Source organism: Falco punctatus, assembly GCF_963210335.1.
Source record: "Falco punctatus genome assembly, chromosome: 1".
Taxonomy (NCBI): Eukaryota; Metazoa; Chordata; class Aves; order Falconiformes; family Falconidae; genus Falco; species Falco punctatus.
In genome coordinates, this window is record NC_137580.1 from 114968897 (window position 1) to 114989539 (window position 20643).

At 40.3% G+C, this 20643-nt stretch overlaps 1 protein-coding gene across 1 annotated transcript in view; it reads right to left on the minus strand.

Moving 5' to 3' along the window:
• The window catches only part of RAB40B (RAB40B, member RAS oncogene family), a 30659-nt gene that overhangs the window by 4748 nt on the left and 5268 nt on the right, over positions 1–20643 (minus strand). Inside the window, exons 2-3 of the mRNA XM_080400908.1 lie at positions 2265–2325; positions 279–339 (exon numbers count right to left, since the gene is read on the minus strand). Coding sequence (XP_080257034.1) covers positions 279–339; positions 2265–2325 — 122 coding nt within the window. The remainder of the gene's footprint in view (positions 1–278; positions 340–2264; positions 2326–20643) is intronic.

Genomic DNA, 20643 nt, shown 5'->3' on the forward strand with positions numbered 1-20643 from the left:
GATAACGTGCTTAAGTTATCGAGGTAACCGACAAGAAGGCATAAGAATATGTATCACTGTATTTTACTCTGACTCAGCTTCGGTCTCATGGATTTCCCCTCCCCAAAAGAAAATCCTGTCTCTTGTTATTTCCAGTGTTGCACATTATCTTCAGACTAGCGCTGAATCTGCATGCAGTCTACAAATGAGCTACAGAAGCCATCACGATGGTTTGCTAACTCTGCTTTCATTCATCCAGCAACCATTATTTATCACTGAGAAAGCTGTACTTTGCTTACCTGAGCACCTCTTGAATAAGACCGAAATATAGTGCAGAATCTCCCTTGTCCTGATGTATCCCTAAATGAAATAAATTATATATGTTTTTAAAAGAAGTAGGTGGACGCCTATGTTAAGAGTTCAGCTAGATTAACTCATCTGTACCAATCTGTATCAGCTCTTCTGCCATTAGTCATACAGTAGCAGTCACTAATGCACCAGAGCTCTTCTCCCTCAGCAGTTTTTCCCCACTGGCATTCTGCCCTCTCCTATACATTGCTCAGATTTCTCAGGATAACAGGACAAGGACTTCAGACTTCACTCTTGTGATTGCCCTTGGAAAACAAAGGCTATTACTCAAGTGTATGTATGTCACTAAGCTTTGCATTTAATTCAGCTTGAAGAAAGATTCTGTTTTCACAGCAAAATAGAAGTGGGAGGGAACAATAGCTATCACCAAGGAAACTAACGGAAAAACAGTAAATTCTTGATTGCAGCTGAAACAGTTCATCATGAGTCTATTATGGTGAAGGCATCCCTACAGAGCCATAGACAGCACGGATTTTTAGAAAAGAATGCACACACAAAAAAATATTAAAAAACCATCAAAAATCTTCACTGCATAAAGCATTTGGAAACAAAATAAAATTTATAGTGAAGAACATGATAGGAAGCAGAATTCAATAAAGACTTTTTAAAGGTAGATTTACAGATCTTCAAATGCAAGGCACACATTTCCATCTATAGAAACATTTCCAATCTTGTTTTATTAAGTCCAGAGAACATCCTTGGCTTTCACAAAAAAAATGAACACACCTCCTTCCTGGCTGCTTCTCAGGTAAGTTTTATGTGGTATTTTTGCTAAGCCATATAAAGTGGAAGACCCAAGAAGAAGAAAGTAGGTGAACAAAATACCAGGTAATGAAGATACCATGTAGCAGAGTACTATTATCCATCATTGCATTTAACATTTGAAATATTATTTTGAAAATCATAAAGGCAAAAACAACCAGTGAAGAAAAAATTAAAAATAACTTAGCTTTACCACACAGGCATTTAACTCCAGTAATTAAAAAAGTTCCAAACAAAAATCAACACCAGAATTAATTTTCAAGACAGAAGTGGCACAGGACTGTCTCCTTCTAGGAAGAAAAGGATATAATCGTAACAATTCATTTTCACCTCCAATTCTCTACTCTATTTGAGCACTGCTTGTTCCTAGAATACCTCTCTGATTTATTCAGATTATGGTTCCCCCAAAATCACACTCAGTCTCCTCCTCCTGCACTGACTCTACTTCTCCCTATTTAATGCCATGAGTTTAGGGAAAGAGGAAAACAATGTACTTAGGAGGCAGCAAGCTGCTGCATTTCTCAAGTTGTATCGCTTGCTGAGTATTTCTAAATGAACCAGAAGATGGCCATCTTCAGACAACCTTAACACAAAAGCATCCTGACAGCCACACGTCTGACCCTACAGGAAAAACATTTGTGTAAAATAATTTTTTTGTTCTTGACATGCTTTTATAAAGAACAAATCACATCAGATTGCGAACCAATGAAACATGCACAATAATGCCGGGTTTTTTTCTTCTTTTTAATAATCCTGTGGTTATTTAATTGATCAATACTACTAATAAATTGAGCAAAGGGATGTTGTTATGCAATCATTGTATGCTTTCTAAGGTACCTTCATGGTTTTCATTACCAGTATATTCTGTAATCTTCAAAGGCACTTTGAATCTATCTTGAAGGACACTTGTATCTTTTGTGCCTTTCTTCTGCATTTGTTATGCACCTCTCATGTACAGAAGCTGTAGGGTCCCCCATTTAACATGAAATAGATGCGAAAAGGAGGTCAACAGAAAGCATGACTTACTCAAAAAGCTAGCTCACCCTTCCTCAGTTGACTATTTCTGAAGCATAAGGGTGAACTCCTGCCCTGAAGAGTTGCATTCCTGTGTCTTTGAAATATAAATTATGATGAAAGTTGAGGCACACACTTACCAGAGCTGTAGCTTGATTCGTCGGCCATCCAAAAGAATCGTTGTAGTCTTATAATCTATACCTGCAGGGAAGACAACCACGCAAATCTTAAGAGCAGCTTGCAGGTGTACAGTATACACACAGACAACTATAGATGTCAAAGAAGCTGACCATAAAAAAAGTATTTGTCATCAGTGCTCTGTGAGGTACTTACACGTAAGTACAACTTGTCCATATAAAGTTACAAAGACCTTTCATATTACTTAAGCTTGGTCCATTCAGAGCAGATGTCTCAGGCTCCCTTCAGGTTGATAAATGGGCTGTTTTATTCATTATCATGACAATATATACACTTGAAGAGTTTTATCTCTTCAACAATAGAAGGCAGAACCAGGTTTTACCTTTTCTTTCATACATATGGTGCAGACTAAATGCTGTTCTCTTCCACTATTCCCTAGCTTTACTGCCTCTATCATTTCTTCCTTCCTTATCCTCTCTATCCTATCCTCCTTATCAACTCAAAGACAGCTCTTGTATCAGGTATGTGTGTCCCCCTCTTATATAAAAGCAGCAGATGGTGCTGTAAAATGCAGTAATAAGCATGTTAAGCTTTTAGCTCATTGCAGAAATGTGAACTGAGGCATCTTCTGCTCTTACCCGTACATTTGCAGCAACACACAAACCCCACTGTATTACCACCAGTTTGGGGAGACTGATCTTCATTTCTTAGCCAAAGTGTCCCACTTGTCCAGCAGTATTAAGAAACAGTCAAATCTACAAACCACTAGTTAAATTTCAAAAAACAAAACAAAAAGAAAAAAAAACAACCCAAACCCATAGACAAAGTCTTGAAACACTGAACAGACCAGGACATTGAAACTGTGCACTGAAAGAACAAGTTTCATCATTTCAGAAATTCCTGAAAACATAAAACATGCAGAACAAACCCTGCATAACACTGCATAACTCATTCCAGCATCCTGTGCTACTGCTGATATTTCCCGCAGGGTGAAATACCTCCACTAGTTTATCTAAAGTTAACAAGAGACACAGGCCATGTTTAGCAAACACTGACACCTCCCACACAGTGAATGGACATCCATCATTCTGTTAAAAGACATACCAAACACGGAAAATTAGCATTGCATAGCTAGAGGATACACAGCTGAATAAACCTGGCACCGTGCTTTGCATCACAGACCATAAACTACTGCAAGTCGCTCATGTTTAGCCACATGCATAATACAAAATATTACTTTTTTTTATATGGCAGGCATAAGTCAAGTCTGAAAAATATGCTATTACCAGCTGCTGTTTAAGAAAGCACCTTATGGGTTCCTCAAAAGATTTTTGAAGAGGTGGATTGAGAAACTTCTTTATTCTTCAGCTGTTGTGCAGGAGAAGCAGCTGATAACACAACCTGAACATCTCTGCAATTAGCATTTGCCATTGATTAAGAATCAAAACAAAAGCCTTTTGCCATGAATCATCAGGAACAGCATGAAACCATAACAATGAGACCAACAGATGTGGATTATGCTGTTGCAGAAATCAAATGTCCTTCCAGAACATTATTCACTCATTTAGCAAGACAGAATAGCTTTGTTTGGACATGCAACCAAAATGTATCTCTGTACAAGATGGGGAAGAAAAAGTCTGCTAAATAAAAAAAATTCACCTTTGAAGTAAAGCAGAAAAATCTCCCAGTGCTTAATATTGTCACAAGGATTTTTTTAAATAAAAATTATTTTCATAAAGCTACAAATTGAAATCAAAGAACCTGAAACAAGTCACTATCCTTACTGAAGGGTTTGGATTGCTTAAATCTAATAGAAGTGTAATAGATTTTGTTCTTCTCAAAGACAAAATTAACTGACAGAAAATGGAAAGAAGTATTATTGAACCCAGGAACATAGTAAGATTCCCAAATAAACAGCATTCAGCTGTTTGGTAAGGACTGCAGTGAACATGAAGCCATCCTCTCTGCATCGATGCTTCGCAGCCGTTACCACACTGTCACTTCTGCTCCGCTACCCACCGTGCGGTCACGTCCACACTGACTCTTTTACGGCTTCCCATGAATTTCTGTTTCTCTTGAAGCCTATTACAACTTTCTGAGTTTTGCGATGGGTCTCCTTAGGGCACAATCCTTCATCATTTAAATTGCTCATTTTATGTTCCACCACAGGCAGCATTATTTACAGCAAAGATCTTTTCAGTTTAATAACTGAGGTTCAGTGATCTCCAGTGTGTCTAGCAGCCAGCCCATTTAGCTTTGCAGCAGCGAAAAAACCACTGACTCACTTGAATGACATTTGAAGCAATGGACTACAGACCAACCATGGGTCATATCTTTCTAATACAACAGAATAAAATCCAGGTTTGTCTCTCAAATTTTTTCATAGGAATTGGACGTTAGCCTAATATTTTAATGGTTTGGTGCTTGTTCTGCATTTGCTTCAGATCTGTTATAACTTACTGAAGTTGAAAGACAGGGGAGAAATAAAAACGGGGAAAAAAAACCCAAGAACATTTAAGATTAGATTCTTCAGAGCTATGCCCTACCAATTCAGCACAGAAAGATTTTATTCAGCAGCACATTAAGTCTTCGAAATGCTCTTAAAACCAACCCTTTTTATACCTGAGAAAGCACGGAATACAAGACTTTGAACCTTGTGCTCTGTTACATTTTAGCTCATGAGCAATACAAGAACTGCTTTCATTGTTTTTATTTATTCCTCTTGATGTGTCCTTTCTTTAGAGTTTAAGGCATGTTGCTCCTTGTAGATAAGTGATGTCAGATTAACAGCTTTCAGATTCAATTAGAACAGTATCTAACTACTTCAAAATAATAATAATAAATAATAAAAAAAAATCCAACTCCCTGCCTCCATGGGCTGATCGCCTTTCACAGATTCAATGTTAAACACCTTCTCCAGCAATCATTTGCTCCATCAGTTTGTACAGATTAACCGTTCAGTAGTAGTTATCTCAGCCACACACTAACGTCTCCTTCCCACTGTCCGTTTCTATGCCAATAACTGTCTACAAATAAATACGTACATAGTCAGTGGGACTCTGGGCCTGTATTTAACAAAGTCCACTGAAAATATCCTTCAGGTTCAAAGGCTGTTAACTGCACTTTGAAAACGCAGTTTTAGGTTTCAGAGTTCTTGAAACCATTTTCTCATAGGCATGATGAGAATTCAATGGTCCCATCACTTCCCACTTTAAATTTCCTCAGCTACCTACCTTTCTATATGTACATTAAAATTAAGGTCTAACGTTTCTCTTCAGAAAATATTTTTAACTGTTTCAAGCATATTTGACGAGTGACACAACTTCCAACTCCATCCACTTATTGTTCACAGCAATGGACCCACAGTATCCTTTCGATTCAAAATTCAACTAAACTTTAAAAGCTAAGCCCCATGTTTTCAGCATCATGCTGCAAAGATATAAACCTTTTGCAATAAAACTGGACTGTATCTTTTGATATATGTGAGCACGAAGGTCAGGTTGTACGACGGTCATATTTGCCTTCTGCTTGCCAATTCAGAATAATCATAATCACCACTTTCAAAATTCCAGTCTTTTCCACCACATTTAATTACTGCAATAAAAGCCATCTGTTTGAAGCACACAGCTTGCCTATTCAGATTGAAATAGAGACACTAAAATTTTAGATCTAGACTGTATTCTTCACCTCAATTAACCAAGCCATAAACCACAATTACAAAATTTTGCAGATAATTCACTCATGTCAATGGTATGATGGTCTCCCAAATTTTAAAAATAAGCTATTTGTAACAGAAAGCTCAGCTTTATGTTTAGCTTTTTCTATGGTCACAGATAAGCCGATATCACAGCCTATCCTTCAGTACACCTGTTTTCCTTTAGATGTTTAATGGAATAAAATTTAGAAGAAATCTAGCCTTAAAAAAATGGAAGTGCTCCTTAACAACTACACAGAAGCTCTTCATAGTCACAAAATTTTTAGGGGGGCAAGTTAAAATCTGAAGATCTCAGGGCACTTCTAGTTGGCTCTGCTCCTGACTGTTGCCCTTAGAACCAAAGCTAATGGTATGGGAGTAAGAAGTTTGACACAACTTTATGGTACACCTCCAATGCTAATCCGAAACCAAAATTTAATTAACAAACTCCAAAACCTAGGAGCCCCAAAACATGAGTCAGTCAGGCTGCTGATTTACAGAAGCAGTAACTGGGTAAGTTGCTGTTCATCCTCTTAACATCAGCCTTAGTAAGTAAACAAGCTGGTACTTCATATAATCATACAGTCATTTAGGTTGGAAAGGACCTTTAAGATTGTCAAGTTCAATCATTAACCCAGCACTGCCAAGGCCACCACTAAACCACATCCCTCAGCACCAAATCTACACGGCTTTTAAACGCCTCCAGGGATGGTGACCCCCCCACCTCCCTGGGCAGCCTGTCCCAGTGCCTGGCCACCCTTCCAGTGAAGTTTTTCCTACTATCCAGTCTAAACCTGCCCTGGCACAACCTGAGACCATTCCCTCTTGTCCTGTCGCCTGTTACCTGGGAGAAGAGGCCAAACCCCCCCTACACCCCCCTGTCAGGCACCTGCAGAGAGCGATCAGGGCCCCCCTGAGCCCCCTCCTCTCCAGGCTGAGCCCCCCCAGCTCCCCCCTGAGCCCCCCCTCAGCCTGGTGCCCCAGCCCCTTCCCCAGCCCCCTGCCCGTCCCTGGACACGCTCCAGCCCCTCTGCGTCCCCCTGGCAGTGGGGGGCCAGAGCTGAGCCCAGGGCTCGGGGGGCGGCTGCACCGGTGCCCAGCGCAGGGGGATGGGCACTGCCCCGGCTCTGCTGGCCACGCTGTTTCAGATGCCAGCCAGGGGCTCTTGGCCACCTGGGCACACAGATGGCTCATGCCCAGGTGGCTGTGAACCAGCACCCCCAGGCCCTTTCCCACTGGGCAGCTTCCCAGCTGGGAGCAGGCTGGAGCAGGTTTGCGTGGAAGGTTTTGGTAGCGGGGGGCTACAGGGGGGGCTTCTGTGAGAAGCTGCCAGAAGCCTCCCCCGTGCCCGGCAGAGCCCAGGCCAGGTGGCTCCTAGAGGGACCGGCCACTGGCCAGGGCCGAGCCCAGCAGCCACGGGGGCAGCGCCTCGGGGTAACGGGTTTGAGAAGGGGAGAAAAATCTGCACAACAAACTGCAGCGGGAGAGAGGAGTGAGAAGGTGTGAGAGCAGCAGCCCTGCAGACACCCGGGGCAGGGCAGGGGGCTCCAGGCGCCGGAGCGAGACTCCCCGGCAGCCCGTGGGCAGCCCCTGGGGAGGTGGGCAGAGGCAGCGGGCGATGGGCTGACCGCAGCCCCATCCCCATCCCCTGCACCGCACAGCGGGAGGAGGGAGAGAAATCGGGAGTGAGGTTGAGCCCAGAAGAAAAAGAGGAGGCGGAGGAAGGTGTTAAGTTTTGGGTTTATTTCTCATTATACTACTCTGATTTGCTTAGTTTATCATCAGTTTCCCCCGGTTGAGTCTGTTTTGCCCGTGACAGTAACTGCTGAGCACGACCCACGAGCCTGTTGTTATAACATTTTCTCTCCCCTGCCCGGCTGGGGAGGGCAGTGACAAAGCCGCTTTGGTGGGTGCCTGGCCTCCAGCCAGGGTCAGCCCCCCACATAAATTCACACCCTCCCCAAAAAGAGCAGGCAAACAACTTGTTAAGTACGTGGGTTTTAAAATCATGACTTAGCTTGCAGTATTTCTGCTCAGGGGGCTAAATAAAAACTAAACATTCAAGGCAGATGACAGTTTGGGAAGAAGAGACAACCATTTGACATCAGCTAATTATTACTTTTTAACCAAAACCAGTGAACTATCCATTTCCATTAAGAGGAAAAGAAATAAAGAGCCTGAGAGCACATTTTATTTTCCTCTGTCCTAACATCTACTTGCCAACAATAGAATAGCCTCTTTACAATCAAGGTTTTAGAAATTTCTTTTACAAAAAGAACGAGAACTGTTCCCACCCCCCAGGTGAGGAAGAAGCAGGAACTATGTACTTCAGTTCATCATTTCCTTTCTTCCACTCCAAAAGAAAAGGATATTGGAGGCATACGGTAAGCTTGTTAACTCAAATATTTACTATAAGTTGCAGCTAACATCCTCAGATGAAAGCTGCTATATATAAACATGTTACTGTTTATAAATAGTAGCACTGCAGGAAAAGGGAATGTTATTAGCATTACTGACAAAAAGAGGTTCTTCCTTTATTTCAGCACATTTTATTAATAAATTTGAAATAAATTCGGAAGAGATTAATAACAAGATTGCTGGGACTGACTGAGGTCTTTTTTTTTTTTCCTTGACCCCTTTTTCCACAGATGTGAAAGGATCAAGTGAAACAAGGAACCCGGGGCGATCAGTGATCACAGAACACCTCTGCTGCCTTGCAGATCTATATTCTCCTGCATGTAGATCCAACTGCTCATGCACAACACTGCAAGTCAAGCTTCTGACCAGAAAATTCACATTAAAAGACAAGATCCCCCAAACTACAGATAGCTCGGAAGATGGATTGAGATACGATCGTTACTGACTGGTAGCACTTGTTAGCCAAAGGTTTTTTTAATAGTTATTTAAAGCCAATAACATCCGATAATGATTTAAGAGTGCATGTGGATCACTCAGTTCCCTACGCTGGGAAAGGAACACACTCTTGACATAAGACAACAAACATTAGCTTTACGATTTCCCTGATTGTCTCTCCAAATTATTTGAAACAGAACTCAACATTAAAAAAAAATGTAACATCAAGAAGTTCCCAGTTTATAGTCATTGTTACAAAACAGCAACAGGACTCTAAACCAGCTCTTCTCTACTTAAGAGTCGCATTTTATAAGAATTTCCCTCAACTTTTAGTCCATTTAACATCAAAGTAAAGATAACCATAACCTAGCATCAGTGAATTTCATTTAGAAATTTACTTCTATTATAAGTACAGAGGAAAAAAAAAAGTATATATTCTTCTGTGATATCATCTTCTCACTGCTGCTGTTCATCAACTCCTGTAAGAGCTGCGTTGCAATAAGAGCTCCTTTGCATACGTCGGGCATTGTTAAGAAGCATTGTATCTTCCTAAAAAACGCAGTCACATAATTTTCAAAGAGCATCAGCTCTCAAGGGCAGCCTCCCACACACCATCTCCCCTCTACACTCCTTGTGATTAGATAAAGTTTCAACCATGATTCATTCTTTCCGCTTCTCTGGGATACACAGGTATCCCAAGCAACAGCTACGATGTGGTGCTCGGCACACCCACAGAAAGCACAGTGAAGGGAAGCTTGACCGGGCTAAAACAACTGACCCCCAAAAAGTGGAATTAAGTTTTATATAACAGTTGATTGTCCAATATTTTCAGTGCTTGTGGGTATCTTCACAATAATTCTTTATCATAAAGCTTAACGGTGGGTGTCAAATGACCCTGGTGCATGAGGAAAAGACCAGAAGGCAGGTTACGTATTGTTCACAATTCTACAAACAAAGAAAATAATGGGACACAGCCACGCAGCACTTGCCCCTACTGCTATCTTAAACACTAGGTTTGAAATGTGGCCAGAACCTGGAAGGGAGAATAACTTCAAACCTACCACAAAATATTAAAAGCAGATGCAATATTTCACATTTTACAGTATTTTCCAAAAGAGAACAATGACCTTTTATGTCATGACACTTCATTAGCAGTAAACCAGTTCAAAAATACTTGGCATGAGAAGAACCCCAAGAACATCCAGCCACTGTTATTCTGAACTACAGGCCTAAGAGCTCATTAAAAACAGTTGCAAACCTCTCCAAAACTTCCCTAGGCTTTAAATCAAGCCTCAAATAAATTATTCTAAAGAATTAAACCACCACTTTTGGTTAAGCATATCAATATTTCTTAACAACTAGAAATATCAGAATATTCCTATATAAGCATATTCCTATATATTATGAAATTGTAATACTTATAATAGCCAGATATAACCAAGGCTTATAAAAACCAGTCCAAAAAGCCTAGTCCAGGATGCCATCAATACTCCCAGAAGTCACAGCAGTATCTGTCACCAAGAGTAGTAAAAGAGAAAACCCCAGAAACGCAGGTATTTTTTGCATTGCTTGGTAAAAGAGGGAAAAAAGATTACCTGAAAAATAATTCTTTGAGCTGAACGAGTAATGGATTCTGTCATTATGATGAAAGGAAGATCAAAGTGGGAATTCACAAGTAGCTCTAAGTACAATAATTTTGATTTAAAGATGCCAGAAAGCAAAACTCATATAATTATGGAAAAATTACTGTGGCTTAAAAGCTATCATCCAGAAAACATACAGCCATTGTTCCCAAAGCACAGACACTTGAGGAGGAAGAGCTTTCAAACTAACCTCCAAACCAAGGAACAGAAGACGCAACCGCACTTTCCTAACTTTGGAATTCCAAGTGAAACACATACTGCAGTAAAATCAGCTTCATAGATAACGTTACCATTAACGCTAGGAACTCTCAAGCCATGAGGTATCTTCAGGACTTACACTTCCATCAGGACAATGAAGGAAATTAAGTCTGGCCTTGGATTATGCTTCCTCTTCTCCCCTCTCCTCCACCACAGCTATTCCAGCAGAGAAGTTGCTGAAGTTGTAACTGTACTGCTTTTCCAGGACAAAAAAATAACACAATATGCTAGCAAACAATCTTTGTTAGGATTTAAAGGAGAAAGACAGACTATGCTACTGATACAAAGCTCTTGTTCCATTTATTTGATTTCGGCTCTCCAAGAAACTAAAATAAACTGATTTCAAGTGAATAGGATCAAAGGAAATTTCAGGTTGAAACAGTCTCAGTAGGTCATCTAGATCAACCTCCTGCTCAAAACAGGATCAGAGATGAGGTCTGGAGACTGCATAATCTCGCTTGGGCAACCTCTTCCACAGCTTGACCATCTTCACAGTAAAAAAGTTTTTCCTCTTACCCGTTCTGAACCTCTCCTGCCGCAGCTCACACCAGCTGCCTCTTACCCTCCCACCACGTACACAGCCCCACTCACCCTGTCCTCCTGACGGCCTCCTCATGGGTACTGGGAGGCTGCTCTTAGGTTACTCACCCAAAGGTCTCTGTTCACCAGAGAGGTGACTCACTAGTCTGCGGCCAAACTTCATTTAAGTTGTCAGAACTGCAGACTTTTCTTCACTTAAAAACTATGTAATTACTTTTCATGTAGTCTTCCGCACTGAACTAGCCTGTCTCGCAGATGTTGAAGACAAATACAGTGTAGATTGGTAAGTGAGTCTGCCTATAAAACTACGGTTCTCAAACAGTACTGGATTAAAGTCCTGTTTGGAGACAAAACCTAGAGTTTATATGGAAAAAATTATTATACCACATGTATCCTTGGACTCCAGAATCTTCTTGCTTTCGAATCCTACATAATTCTAAAAGGAACTGTGCTTCTTGTCCGAACTGAAAAGGGAAACAAATTTAAAGGTTTAGAGGCTATGAGGTTGTTTATAAGTCCATTTACCATGCTTCTCTTTGATAAAGTATGTGATCAAGTTAAACCACAATCTGCTAATTCAGAAGTGGTTTGAAAAGTCAAGGTTGTGCTTTACACAAACTTCACTCGGCATATTTACTGAAGCAAGCACACAGAGAGATTAGAAGAACAGAGTCCTGACTGACCGAGAGCATGCACTGTGTATAGGGGTTGCTAAAACAATTAGAAAAGAAATATATGTATCCAGATAGCCATGGTGAAAACTGTGCACCACGAGACTCGGTATACTGACTCAATCATTCCACTGAACGCATCAGCTACATGAGCCCCTTTCCCTCAGTGTGATCTTAAGAGAGTACGGAAAAGGCTGCCAGACCCACTGGGTCTCCTCTGGGTTTTCCAGCTGGCAGTTTCATATTTCATGCACTTAAATATCCTGTTTTACGGCACCGCATAAAGTCAGCTTGCAAACAAAGCGTAAGGACACAGGAGATACGTTAATGCATCATTGCCTCCAAAATTTTGAGAGGATTTATTATTTTGACTGGAAACCTAAATACCTAAAATACCCTGAAAAACTAAAATACCCCTACCCCCCTTCTTCCTTCTTTTAATTAAATCCTTTCTTTTAAAATAGTTTGTTTCATCCAAACATCTCTAATGGCTCATTCTCTACAAACCCAAGCAAATTAAACATGCAATCCTCAGATACACTTATGACTACTCCCTTCAATACATTCTTTCGGAGTACAAAAGCATTCTCTCCTATTATTTATCAGTTTTGCTGACGCCATATGACAAGAGAAGGTATGTGGGTGAGGTGAGGGTAGTGCTCTGCAGGAAGCCATAGCCCAGAGGACAAGCAAGAGTAATGGCAGGAGCTTAACAGCACGTTCCCAACTGCCAGGATGTGCTCAACATACCCAATACAAAACCTCGGGCAAAATAAAGACGTAACACCCGAATCATCAGCCTGGAACACACCCTACAGTAAATAAACAGTGGTTATTAAATACAAGTGATTGGACTGCATATGAAAGTGTGAAAAATCAGCTGCAATCCATCTAGTGCAGATGTGTCCCCCTTGGACTGCACCTCACTTTTGAGCATCACATGTTCACTCTCCTCTACATTTACATCTGCACACATGGCACTTCAACTAGCCATATATTAAGAATAAATGCAGCTTTTTAATAATAGGTTTTCTTCCTCTGATCCAAGAATGAGAGCACTTTCACAAACCATTTCTCCAAAGTTTTATGTACTGAAGTACATTTAACAGAATATGCACCATTTTAACAAACACAATTAAAACAGGCATTTATGGCATTGAGAGTTTATGTTATATGAACATGAAGCTGGGACCCAAAAATAATTTACTGGGGGAAACGAAATAGTTTTGATTTTGCAGCAGTGAACATCTTTCTTTAAAGCTGCATCTTTTGGAGGGCTCATAGCAGCCCAGAGGCGTGTCTACACTAATCGGTATTGAATGTTTCAAAGGAGGTCACTAAATCCCACTTACGCTAGCATAAGAAAAAAGAAATAAGCAAAATGGTTTCTTTATGGCTTCTTCCTAATTTATATATAAACTTGCAACTGTAATTTTTAATAATAAAAAAAAAAAGAGCACATAGATTATCCATTTTCATAAATGAAGCAGCTGCAAAGAAGTCTACATCTCCAAATACGGGATTGGGAAGGCTGAACAGGCGCATGAGGGAAGTGGACCTCAGAAAGCAGCCAGGTTTGCATGTTCCTAAGTAGAATCTCTCTTACCATTTTTAACAGAGTGCCAGGTTAAATGAGCCCAAGATGATGCTTATGTTCTTAACTTAGAAGTCAGGTAAAACACATGGAAATCTCCATTCCAGAAATTCTCATCATAGTTACTCCACCTCTGCCTATTAAACAACCAGTTACTACTTTGAAATCCAACATTGCACAAATAAATTTAATGTCTAAGATAACTCCAGAGTAACAGCCTTGGCTCTTCTAGCTTCCTCGTGCTCACCAGCTATCGCTTAATCACCTCCATCCTCTGACACCACGTGCCGATTTCACACAGAGCTTTCACACCAGCACCCTTCAACAGCAAATCCCACGCACAAAGTAAAATAGCAGAGCTGTTATATTGGCTTTCAGCTTAGCACAAGAGTACATCTCATGAACAATAGCTTTCCCTGCTTTTGACAACAAACAGGATTCCAAAATACTTAGTCTTCACTGTTTATATGCCTACAAAACAGTAAAACATTACTGACGTCACAGAAATGTTTTTGTATGCACGTAAGGGTATTTTCACCACTAGGTCCTACCTGCCCTTCCACCAGCTGGAGAAGAATGACTTTTCTGTCCTAGAGAGGATTCTTACCTTGCCTTGAGTACAGTTCAGAGATTTGGTTCACCAGTCTGAACATTACAGGAACCCAAATATGTTCCACTTGGAGATTTATATCCTGTAGGGTTCCAAAAACCCATGCCTCCTGTGAGGAATCACCGATCAGATCCAGTGGGTCTCAGCAGAACACAGCACATGTATTCCTTTCACCAATATGCAGAGTAACAGCCTAATTAGCATATCAAACAAGGAAGTAATTATACCAAAAGCAGGTATGTACTACGTTAAAAGCCTTAAGGCAGCTGTTCTTCAGCATACTTTGTCACTTGGCACCACTCGTTATTGATGATACTTTCTCTCTTATCCCACCCAGCTGGAAGAGGATACTCTCTTAGGTGCCACAAAACACTATAAAGACATAAGCAAGGTTCGTTTCTGGACCTTTAAATCCCCTCCATTCCTGGGCAGAAATGGCATCCTAACCTCGTAGTAATTAGCTTTCCAATTTTCCACAGATTTGCATGACAATTTTGATACATGAACAGCTGTCATGAACACCAATATTTTTGCGGGCACTAATCTATAATCAATACTGACAGATGATTTTATCTTACCTTTCTGAAAGACTGGACACAAAATATACCCTGTATATTGATAAATCAGTGTCTGACCTGTAACAGCTTTGCTTACAAACTTGCCGCTCTGCATGGAGTATGTGACTACTTACCTTGCCCAGCTCATACTTTTATATTACAACACATCAAGACATAAAAGAAAGGAACAATTATTTGTACAGATGTGTTCCACTATATCAACAGATTTGTATGTGGATAAAAAAAGCACAGCAAACTCAAACCGAACATGTTTGTTGTATTACATTTGAGATGATCCTTAAATAAAACCAGCATGACAAACACTAGCCCATGTAAAGTATTTTGTGCAAATATTGCATTAATTTCTTATTTTCAGTCTTATATTAAATGAAATCCATAAGAGCTGAATAAAATGAGATACAAACATTTAAAGTTAGCCAATTTCTATTCTTATTCCCTTTTTCCATTCTTGTTTAGCTCCCAGAACAAAAACAAGATTACTGCAATATGTAAATGTAATTTAACCAACATATTGGGTAAAATTTAATCCTGGCACAGGCAACCACAGTTTTGGTTAGGCTGAAGGAGCATAAAAGGACTCAAACACCTTGAAGTCTGACCACCTTTCAAAACAGCCGGGACTTTGTCTTTCATGTTGCACACCTGTCTGGGAGCCTCACGGTGATTTTGTTTTTACATTTTCCCACTCCTTCGTATCTATGAAAAAGCCAGGAGGAACACCAGTAGCCCAAGGGAAACGCAGACAGGCAGCACATCAAGCGGCTGAACAAGATGCACAGACAGAGGGAAGAACACGATCCTGTAGCCTCTCTGGCCGCAACAGTCTCAGGCATTACTTGTAGCAGTAAGAGAGAGCAAATTCAGACAAGTGTGTGCAGGTTGGTTTGAGGCAGGGAAAAAACATTCAGGTGAAGTTAAGATTTCAAGGCTTCTTCATTCTGAAATTGTACAATAACAAGCCTGACAAAAATGTGTTTTCTTTGTTCAGTCTTTTGTTGTTGTTGAATAGGCCTTGCTAGGAAACTTAAAGGCCAGTTACTAGAAAAGAACAAGGCACACAAATACCTGGTTTGAATATGTGCATGTGCACACAGTTATTATTTTTTTCCCCTCCGATATGGTTGGGCGACAAGAGTGCTAGGAACAGAAATCATTTAAGAAACTACTGGACTGAGTGGGTTTCAAGCCCTCACTGTAGAATGAGCTAGCTTTGGACCTTCACAAAATTGTAAGACAGTAATGCTTTTTGTCCATGAGATGGATACCAGTTGCAATATTAAACCAAAGAAATACTATTCATTTATTAAACTAAAGCAAAATGGCCAAGTAGAAGAAAGTGTGCAATAAAGCAAAACTAATTTTATAAATGGTTTGAAGAAACATGAAAAACCTTACATTGCCAAGCAGGCTTAGGATTTCTATTGCTCCATTAAATCAAGCAAGGTGAGCACTCATTGCTTCAACAGATGTGGGGGTTCAGCCAACAAACACAAAACCCAGCACTGCCTGATGGACCTGACCATCACAGAAAATGCTACAGTATCCTTTACCGCGTTGTTTATGAAGAATATAGAAAAAGAGGTAAAATAACATGGTAGCATACTTGAGTGACACCTATCAGGGAAGAAAACACGACATACTGGTCTCACAAGGTGGGCAATTCTCAGCATGACAAAGTTAGCACGAGACACCAACATCGAGATTTGGGGATGGGGGAAAGGCACATGAGGGGAAGCAAAGAACAAAGCCAATCTGAATTAGATTTCTGGGGATTTTTGTTTGGTTGGGGTTTTGTGTTTTTATTTTCTGTTTGGTTGTTTTCCATCCTGTAAAGGAACCAAACCAAACAAACCCAAACAAAAATATCTGTCATAAGTAAGGCAAGAAGAAAGGGAATCGGGTCAAACCAGGATCCACATTTTCAGCTAAAATACGCCTCTCACAACTAACTGCCTATGGAGAAGAATTGCTGCTCCACAGTGCTGTCACCTGGAAGAGATAAAATGCAGTTATAGGTGGTGGAAAAGGGGGAAATAATTTCCATTTTTCTCTTTCAAACACAGCGAAAGGGGAAGAGCAAGTACAAAGTTAGTAGCAATTACTGTTTGCTGAACTTTCTTCACATGCAGTGTATGATATAATCCAAAACTAATGTTGTCTTTCAGCAGTAAACACGACACTTGCAAGGTAACGCATTAAAGGGGCAGTCATAACCAACATATTTAGAGTAGGATCTATTACTGCTTTACAGACTCATCCCGAAATAGGTTAGATGCCCTATTTGAAGCAACTATTTCTTTCCGCCCATGCCACAGAAGCCAACAGTAATGAGATAAGACACTAGATGTCTTCTAGGCACTTAAATTTTAGCATATGAAATCAAACCTCACCTGCTTTTCCTTGTACAAGAACGCAGTTTAAATCCTTTTAAACTGAGATCACGGGCATACAACTGGATTTTAACAAAATTCATGCCTATTCAAACTTTTAGGAAAAGTTATTTCATGACAGCTAAGAGTGACCAAATTTTGTCCCTTGTGCTGTGAGATAAAGTCTGGTCAGTCTATTTATAGGCAAGCACAATTAACCTCAAAAGGTGTTTATTCACTCAGACACCGGTGCTCAGCAACTTTAAATAACTCTTTTGCTGGAGAAATCCTAATGAAATGGACTGAAGACTGTCCCTAAACGCTGGTGCTATGTGCAAAGAAATACAGAAATTTAATGATGTTGCTGTAAGTTTCTACTGCGATCTTCAGGTCATGTTGTGTTTAGGTAAACGTAATGGCTTCCAAATCAGCCACTGATAAGCAACCCATCCTATTGTTTATCATGCTGGTAGGAAAACAAAACAACATTATTTCCCCTTCCTTTCAGCCAAGTAACAGTATTATGAAGACAGAACAGAGACACTTAACATCAGACTTTTGTGGTAAGACTTTTACCCCCATTAGCTCTGTATTTGGTCTGGTTGGGGACAAGCGGAGGAAACCACAGTTGGCTCACAAAATGAAGTCTTTCAATTTCTCACATTAACAATATTTCCTTTTATTTCCTTATTTTAGTTAGGGTCTATTCCCTTCTCTTTACAGGGAAGAATGGCTTTGATCTGTGCATTATCAGGAAGAGCCACCATGGACTGTAAGTTTGACTGCTGGGACGTGAGCAGCCGATGACTATCCCAGTCTAAACACTCCCTATATGTAAGGGTAACCCAGCTCCCCCCATACGGTCTGTTTGAGGCTGGGCATCCAACCTGCAGGGCTGTGTTCTAACAACTCAGCGATCGAGATGACCACTTATTAACACCTTCAACTGTTACACATCAGCATCTTTTCAAACATTCGGGTAGGACAACCAATACCCCTGTGAAGTTCTCAATCTAAGGACAGACAGAATTCCTGGGAAGACAAACGATTGTGATATGAACTTAAGGGGATATGAAAAGGTCGCCAGGTGAGAAAGGATGAGAGAGAATTAATCATTTTAAACCCGATGCTCCTGTAAGAAAAGGAGCAGGAGTATACAGGTTTGAACAATCGTTCCTTTCAGGCTCCATGTCAAGCAATCACACTGCAAGAATATCTTAGCATGAAAGCAAAACCAGAACACAGCTGAATAAAAATCTTATTAGTGCAAAACATCAAAATATTTATCTACCTAAGTGACAGGACATCTAAGGTATTATGTTCTAGTCTAGAAGCCATTATTTCCTCTAAATTTATTCTGATGAAAAATTAACCATGCTTAAAAGCAAAGTTTTTGCAGATCTCTAAAATAATTTTTGTGCAGTTGTTCTTACCAGGTTAGAGATCAAGCGTGTCCAATCTACTGTAATTTCAGTTTTGAGCAAGATGTGGGAGAACTATAAAGGCAGGTTACCCAGACAACTAACCTTACTGCCTACCTGCCCACCTCCAGGATAACTGCTTTCTAAATTACCTCTATGAATCATGCTCACCAATGCATCTTCCATGGCAGTCCTTACTTTGCAATGTTAATAAAGCTTCTTCCCTTCTTCTTTCTAAACCAGAGCACTTTGATCATTAAGAAAAATTCAGAGACTAAGAGATTGCACTCCTCAACAGCTGAGCTATATGCTGCTTGTGGACCAGCAGCAGCTTACCAGGACTTGACTCATCACACGATGCTGGCTTCCCTTTCCATCTCCAGATTTCATGTCGTTTTTGTGTACCGACAAAAACAACAGTAAGATGTATAACTGCCATATTTTCCTGGGAATGAGAACAATGCCAGATTTATTTCTGAACAGTTAAGAAAGTGCCTGTGAAAAATTAATTTGTGGTTTATACAATTAAAGTTCGAGTCCATAGACTTGAGATGAGATATTTACAACTGCTCAAATTCCCATGCTTCATCACATTAAATAGATTGTTTTGTTCTCATTTTCAAGGCCCTTCAGTGCTCTTCCTCTCTCTCCTCTGTTGCTCTTGGCTTTTAACACATCGTCTCTCTCCCCTTCCAATGTAGTCTCAAAGCTATTCCCTTTCATCAAGCTCCACAAGAAAGTTGTCATTTCAAAGCTTATACCTGTTGCACATTTTGACAGAATCTTATCATACCACTAGACTTTCTCTTTCCAGTTCAGAGACCTAGCTGGCATTCTGGAAGTGTTAGAACCTAGCCGTTAACTATGGTAAGGACTAGAAAACAGTGAAAAACTCAGTGTTTATCGAGATTTTAAATAAAGTTTAATCAATTAATTTTAAATTAGAAAATGAGTCATAATACCAACAGGATGTTTAGCTCTATCTCTCTCCTTGCATCTCTATTTTCATAGTCCCTGAGCCTGCACGGATTCCTCACAGCTGCATCCTACGCAGCCACACTCAAATGATACAGGAAAGACTGAGGGGATACAGGCACAGAAGGGATATCAGATACAGATCACCAAAGAAACTGGGCAGCTCACATGCAGTGTTCAGAAGTATTTCAAGCTTGATGCATTCAAGAACATGATAAATCAATGAGTGAAAAAACATAATTAATGAACTTTCACAGTTAAAATCCTTCCTTGAGTCTAGACAGTATACGTGATTGTGTAAACACTCAGGTTCAGTATGTAGAAAAACTCTTAATTATGACACTAGTTGCCTAAAATTAAAAATCAGGTTATATTCCTTCCACATTTTACTACCATGTCATCTGTTGTATCTGCCCTTCTCTCCTAACTCATATCCCTCTATTCAGACACGCTCATCTTCTCAGGGCTAAGAACTTCTTTCAGTCTCTGTGACACAGTGACTTTTGCACAGTAGAGTTTGTGAGGTCCTGCATCACCATATTTGCCTAACCTTGTATAGTTCAGATTGAAAAGACTACAATCCATGAAATAACACATACAAAGTCACAGCCCTGTACGTATACATTTTGAGGTTATTAGCAGCGACGAAGAATTTCCAAGATGCATGTTAAGTACCTGCAAAATAATCCAAAAAGAGTATTTGTATTCTTTGGCTGCCAAGAAATCTCTTCACAGAGTTATGGTGTTAGCCACCCAATTTAAATATTTTTTTCAGAGCAAAAACACAGGCACCCATAAGGTTTACAAGCAAAAGTCTTGAAGGAAGACTGATGAGTTCAGGAGCTGGTCAAGCATCTCGCTCAGTTACGCCAAGATACATTGGAGACTAAAGACTAAATATAAATTCTTACGCTCCTTCAGCATAAGAATTTGTAAACTAGATGGTGTGTACCGAGCAGACTAGGCACACTCTGCCTTTCCTTCAAGCACCTGAAGAGCACGAAGAATAAACACACTGCAACACCCCAAGGAGTAATTTAGCAAAACTATTAAGCAAACATCTTAAAATGTACATTGATGCCTCCAAGGTACAGTCTGACTCATAAGCGATGGCACAGAGCTCTCCTCCCTTCCTCCAGCGCTTCGCTGTGAATCAGTACCAGGAGCTCAACATA